Genomic DNA, 6,814 nt, shown 5'->3' on the forward strand with positions numbered 1-6,814 from the left:
GGGTCCCTCCTCCCCTCAGGCAGACGCTATAGAGTCCCTCCTCCCCTCAGGCAGACGCTATAGAGTCCCTCCTCCCCTCAGGCAGACGCTATAGGGTCCCTCCTCAACTCAGGCAGACGCTATAGGGTCCCTCCTCCCCTCAGGCAGACGCTATAGAGTCCCTCCTCCCCTCAGGCAGACGCTATAGGGTCCCTCCTCAACTCAGACAGACGCTATAGAGTCCCTCCTCCCCTCAGGCAGACGCTATAGGGTCCCTCCTCAACTCAGACAGACGCTATAGGGTCCCTCCTCCCCTCAGGCTGACACTATAAGGTCCCTCCTCCCCTCAGGCAGACGCTATAGGGTCCCTCCTCCCCTCAGGCAGACGCTATAGGGTCCCTCCTCCCCTCAGGCAGACGCTAATGGGTCCCTCCTCCCCTCAGGCAGACGCTATAGGGTCCCTCCTCCCCTCAGGCAGACGCTAATGGGTCCCTCCTCCCCTCAGGCAGATGCTATAGGGTCCCTCCTCCCCTTAGGCAGACTCTATAAGGTCCCTCCTCCCCTCAGGCAGACGCTATAGGGTCACTCCTCCCCTCAGGCAGACGCTATAGAGTCCCTCCTCCCCTCAGGCAGACGCTATAGGGTCCCTCCTCCCCTAAGGCAGACGCTATAGGGTCCCTCCTCCCCTCAAGCAGGTCCATCCTATAGGGTTTGTGTTTGGTCTCTACCTTACTCTGCCTGCTCAACCCAGATCCAAAAGGACCTCTGACACACACATGACTGTAAGTCGCTTTGCATAGAAGCGTCTGCTAAATGGCATATATTATTATATATATATATATTACTGTTCCAGTAGCAGCTGGAGGAGAGCAGCAGCAGCACAGACTGAAGAGAGACAAGTTATTGACGTGTTCTTGCTAGTGTTTCCCAGCATCACCAGAGCAGGCCTTCCTCCACAGAGGAACACTATTGGCTCCATGACCATCACCACCAAGAGATGATGTCATTCTCTATGGGCTTAACATCATCTCTGACTCTACAGTCTCAGGTTCATCATTTGAATGAGAGAGAACATTTATAGTGCAGCTAAATGTTAGTTCTATTTGGTGGAAGGGGTTTCTTGCAGGTTTGCTTCAGATCTATAGATATCATGTAACGGCCCATAGTGTTTAAATGACTGAGTGTGAGGAGGCTTGTGTTTATTATGGGAGCACTGGTTGCACTGTCTGTCTATATTCTTTTCACTGTATATTTACTGTACAAGATGGAGACCACAGTAGTGGGGTAATATTTGATACAATACTCCTGTGGTCACAGCGTATAATGAATGGTAGGTTCCCAATGGGCACAGACATCAGTTCAACGTCTAGTTTTCAATTACATTTGGTTGAGTTGCTTCAACTTCATCACATAGATTTGTTTGGTTTAAATGACGTGGAAACATTGATTCAACCAGTTTTTCCCAGTGGGTTGAGTGTTTGTACAGTAGTACTCACTGACGCATGTCATTGTCTTCGCCCTCAGCACCTGCAGTAGGTCCCAGCTGCAGCAGTGCACTGTGACTGAGGGAGGTTTTTGTAAGGCTCTAAATCACTGTGTGAACACAGGACCACTGTGGTGACTCTGACAGTAGTAAACTCCTGTATCCTCAGCCTGGACTTCACTGATGGTCAGAGTGAAGTCAACACCATTTCCTCTCCCACTGCCACTGAACCTGGTGGAAACTCCTGTATGCCTTGCTGATGTGCGATAGATCAGGAGTTTAGGAGCTTCTCCAGACCTCTGATGGTACCAGGCCAGGTAATACTGTGAGCCAGAGTACTGACTAACTTTACTACTGGCGCTACAGTCAATAGAGACAGTTTGACCAGGCTGGACTGACTGAGCTGCAGACTGAGTCAATACATACTGACCCCAAGACCCTGCAGAGAAAAATAAGGAACATTTGACATATAGGATGGTAAAATATTTGGAAGATTATAACCCTAATTCATCATTTACAACATGATGCTTGCATACGGAAAATGTTCAAAATGTCTCTCACCTTGTGTGTAACAGATCAGAGTCCAGATGAAGATGGTGATCAAAGTCATGGTTGCCATGGGTTCTGTTTAAATGAAATACAGATCTCACATGAAGTGTTCAACATACAGGGCTATAAACACTCCCAGAGCACTGAAGCATGTGATGCCAATGCAAAGTGGCTCTCTATGGAAATGTTCCTCCTGGGCAAATCACTGCACTGTCATTAAGAAAAGTTCTGAAATCCAATGCTGTTGTCTGGAACTCATTACAAAAAATGTATTTATACTGACACGTTCCTTCGTTGCTGTATCAAGCTTTTTTTGATGATTAGTTAATACAATATGATTAGATATATCAACATAGTACACAGCAGTTTTCATACTGTTGAAAGTTCAATGGGGAACGGGGACCGTGAATGTCCAATCTCCTGGAGTTCCAGAGTGTACCAGTAGGGGGCCTCAGTTCCAAACAACATTCAGTGATCAGTTTCATGTCTCTGTTAACATTACCCTCTGTGTCTGTGTGGAGGTTTTTGTACAGCGAGTCAATCAGACTCTATCACTGTGGTGGACTTTTGGTGGAGGGACCAAACTGAGTGTTGGTAGTAAGTATTCAATTCTCGATCTTGACCTCTGTTATCAAAATCCCAATTCATTTTCTTAACACTATTACAACTCCCTTAAATAGAAAGTAGAAAAGTGTATTTATTTTTGGAGAATTTGTGTTGCATTTATTTACCTTAGAAGTAAATTGAGTTAAATTAAAATGCCTATCCAAGATTTAATATATCAAACAATGTGCTTATACAGTGTATTAATTTCGAACAATAGGGTTATTGTTGAAATCTGAGAGTGGTTTGGTAGTTCAGGGAGAGCTGTGTCTATAGTTTCAAAGGTTTTTGTATGGCCGTTGCATGTGTTCGTATCACTGTGGTACACTTTTGGTGGAGGCACTAGACTGGATGTTGGAAGTAAGTTTTTTTTTATGCTTAGTTTTGCTATCTATTTGCTATATTGCTTTCTAATTTTGAATGTTATTAAATATTTGCTATATTTTGCTAAGTGTTGCTATCTTACGAAGTCCTGCTGTTCATATGAATACACTTTTGGTTTCAACTTATTATAGAATATCTCATAAATTACAGTATAACTTTATTCATTTTCTTTTAAATTAAAGCTGCAATAGGCTATGTAACTTATTCTGAGACCCGACCAAATTCACATAGAAATACAGTTAAAATCTTTTGTTGTCATTGAAAACAAGTCTATAAAGCGGTAGATTGTTCTATGTGTGCTATTTCTATGCTTCCCATTCTTAAGTTTAATTTTTTGTTTTACTTTAGGTTTTGCACACCAGATCAAACAGCTAAAAATACAATATTTTTTGGTTATGGAAAATATATTTCACAGCGGTTTAGATGGTACAATGATTCTCTACTACACCAGGGCTCACCAACCCTGTTCCTGGAGAGCTACCCTCCTGTAGGTTTTCACTCCAACCCCAGTTGTAATTAACCTGATTCAGTTTATCAACCAGCTAATTATCAGAATCAGGTGCGCTAGATTAGGGTTGGAGTGAAAACCTACAGGACAGTAGCTCTCCAGGAACAAGGTTGAGAGCCCCTACTCTTACATTATCCTTTCTTGTTTTGTCACATAAACTGAAGTTAGGTGAACTATTAGAATTTTAGCAACCAGTAAATGGCGTAGTGATTTCTGCATAGTGCATCTTTAAATGTAATATTATTGTTAGATGGTTACAGTCAACTGGAATTTACTTCCTCAGCACTTATTTTAAACAGATCATTTAAGAATTGGTCATACATTCTGTGGAATTTTCTTTAAAATAATAATAATGAATAATGAAATGCAGTTTGATTCCTAGGATTTTATCACATTACAAAAAGGGAGAAGTATGTGGAAATATTTGTCATTTTAAAAATATTTTTTTTTGAAGATAGTTGAATGTATTTTCAGTCATCTCATGTAGTTATAATATGCTTCAGTAGCTACTCATAGGGAAGTGAAATAGTGACACAAAGACTGAGAAACTGTGTTTTTGAGGGACAGAAACCTACTGAAAAAACAACTTAATTTACAGCTAAGATGTAAAACTGCTGCGTCACTATTGTTGCATCAGTCTGGTGATTGATTGATAGCTCCCCTCTCTCTAATTTCCCACCTGTCTCCTAGGTGATGTTCCTCCCACCCTGACGGTCCTGCCCCCCTCCAGTGTGGAGCTACGACAGGGGAAGGCCACTCTCATGTGCCTGGCCAACAAGGGCTTCCCCTCAGACTGGAAGCTGAGCTGGAAGGTGGATAGGAGCAGTAGCAGCACCTGGGAGGTGACCGGGAGCCCTGGGGTCCTGGAGAAGGACGGCCACTACAGCTGGAGCAGCACCCTGACCCTTCCTGTCGACCAATGGAGGAAGGTCGGCTCTGTGACCTGTGAGGCCACCCAGGGCTCCCAGTCTCCACTCTCTGAGACACTGAGGAGAGACCAGTGTTCTGACGAATGAGCTCCTTCTCTGACTCCACAGTTTTACTCTGTTCTGCACTCAGCGCCTCTTCGTCTTACTGATCCAGCACTACTAGTACCACAGGAGGTTGGTGGCACCTTCATTGGGGAGGACGGCTCATAGTTATGGCTGGAACGGAACAAATTGAATGGTATCAAACTCAAACACATGGTTTCCATGTGTTTCATACCATTCCATTCACTCCATTCCAGACATTATTATGAGCCGTCTTCCCCTCAGCAGCCTCCTATGACTAGCACACTTTTGCTGGGCTAGACCCTGTGTGGGAATCCTTACTCTAGAATATCTCTCTGATTCTGATGTCATAGATCTTCTTGGCTTTCATATTACCTGTGATGTGCTTTAGTGCTGTAATGCTGTTGGTTCTGACATGTTGAAATAATAAAGATGTTTAATCTTTAAAATTGTTTGCCTGGATATCATTATTTAATAAGTTTTACCATTAGACATTGAGATCTTTACTATTCGTTTAGTTTTCATAAGGAATGAAGAGCTCTGGCATGGAAAATGATTTCTAATACATTTCAGTGAATTAACCTCGCTCAGTGAATGCTTGGCTGATTGGGACACATTTGGTACCAGTCAAAAGGATATCTACAGCACAGGAGGTTGGTGGCACCTTAATCGGGGAGGACTGGCTCATAGTAATGACTGGAACGGAATCAATGGAATGGTATTGAACTCAAACACATGGTTTCTATGTGTTTGATACCATTCCATTCACTCCATTCTTGCGATTATTATGAGCCGTCTTCCCCTCAGCAGCCTCATGTGATCTACAGTGATACTAATACTGAAGTCATGTGCTATAAACTCACTGGTCTTCATGATGTTACTAATACTGAAGCCATGTGCTATAAACTCACTGGTCTTCATGATGTTACCAATACTGAAGCCATGTGCTATAAACCCACTGGTCTTCATGATGTTACTAATACTGAAGTCATGTGCTATAAACCTGCTGGCCTTCATGATGTTACTAATACTGAAGCCATGTTCTATAAACTCACTGGTCTTCATGATGTTACTAATCCTGAAGCCATGTGCTCTAAACTCACTGGTCTTCATGATGTTACTAATACTGAAGTCATGTGCTATAAACCCGCTGGTCTTCATGATGTTACTAATACTGAAGCCATGTGCTCTAAACTCACTGGAACTCTCTGGGGACAGGTGAACATCTGGCCCTGGTGCTGTTCTATTCTGGGAGCGTGGCAGTTCCCTGCCCATGCAAATCTGAGTTTCAACCCCACCACAGCTTACAATCTCACAGCCTCAAATCCTCTGGGACTGGGGCAGCTGTGTGTTTCACTAGAGAACTGAACATGGGCTGGGGAAGCAGATATTACACTGGACTTTGCATCATGTTCAAATGGGAGACTTCACTCTATTTTTATGGCCTTGTATACAGCATGTAAACTAAATGTATTCGTGACAGATATGTACAGTGGCTTGCGAAAGTATTCACCCCCATTGGCATTTTCCCTATTTTGTTGCCTTACAACCTGGAAATAAAATAGATTTTTGGAGGGTTTGTATCATTTGATTTACACAACATGCCTACCACTTTGAAGATGCAAAATATTTTTTTTTGTGAAACAAACAAGAAATAAGACAAAAAAAACATAACTTGAGCGTGCATAACTATTCACCCCCCCTTTTGCAGCAATTACAGTTGCAAGTCTCTTGGGGTATGTCTCTATAATCTTGGCACATCTAGCCACTGGGATTTTTGCCCATTCTTCAAGGCAAAACTGCTCCAGGTCCTTCATGTGGGATGGGTTCCGCTGGTGTACATCAATCTTTAAGTCATACCAAAGATTTTCAATTGGATTGAGGTCTGAGCTTTGACTAGGCCATTCCAAGACATTTAAATGTTTCCCCTTAAACCACTCAAGTGTTTCTTTAGCAGTATGCTTAGGGTCATTGTCCTGCTGGAAGGTGAACCTCTGTCCCAGTCTCAAATCTCTGGAAGACTGAAACAGGTTTCCCTCAAGAATATCCCTGTATTTAGCGCCATCCATCATTCCTTCAATTCTGACCAGTTTCCCAGTCCCTGCCAATGAAAAACATCCCCACAGCATGATGCTGCCACCACAATGCTTCACTGGTGTTCTCGGGTGATGAGAGGTGTTGGGTTTGCACCAGACATAGCGTTTTCCTTGATGGCCAAAAAGCTCAATTTTAGTCTCATCTGACCAGAATACCTTCTTCCATATGTTTGGGGAGTCTCCCACATGCCTTTTGGCGAACACCAAACGTGTTAGCTTA

The 6,814-nt window shown here is 43.1% G+C and overlaps 2 gene segments (V, D, J or C); one reads left to right on the forward strand and one right to left on the reverse strand.

Annotated features, from left to right (window-relative positions):
• Positions 1 to 1,544: 1,544 nt before the first annotated feature.
• LOC123491386 lies at positions 1,545 to 2,105 on the reverse strand. The segment is given in 2 exon segments: positions 1,545 to 1,901; positions 2,024 to 2,105. Coding segments are annotated over 2 exon segments (390 nt in total).
• A 314-nt stretch (positions 2,106 to 2,419) lies between these two features.
• On the forward strand, positions 2,420 to 4,673 carry LOC123491457. The segment is given in 3 exon segments: positions 2,420 to 2,452; positions 2,857 to 2,974; positions 4,197 to 4,673. Coding segments are annotated over 3 exon segments (477 nt in total).
• Positions 4,674 to 6,814: the final 2,141 nt, after the last annotated feature.

This window comes from Coregonus clupeaformis, chromosome 8 (genome assembly GCF_020615455.1).
Source record: "Coregonus clupeaformis isolate EN_2021a chromosome 8, ASM2061545v1, whole genome shotgun sequence".
Taxonomy (NCBI): Eukaryota; Metazoa; Chordata; class Actinopteri; order Salmoniformes; family Salmonidae; genus Coregonus; species Coregonus clupeaformis.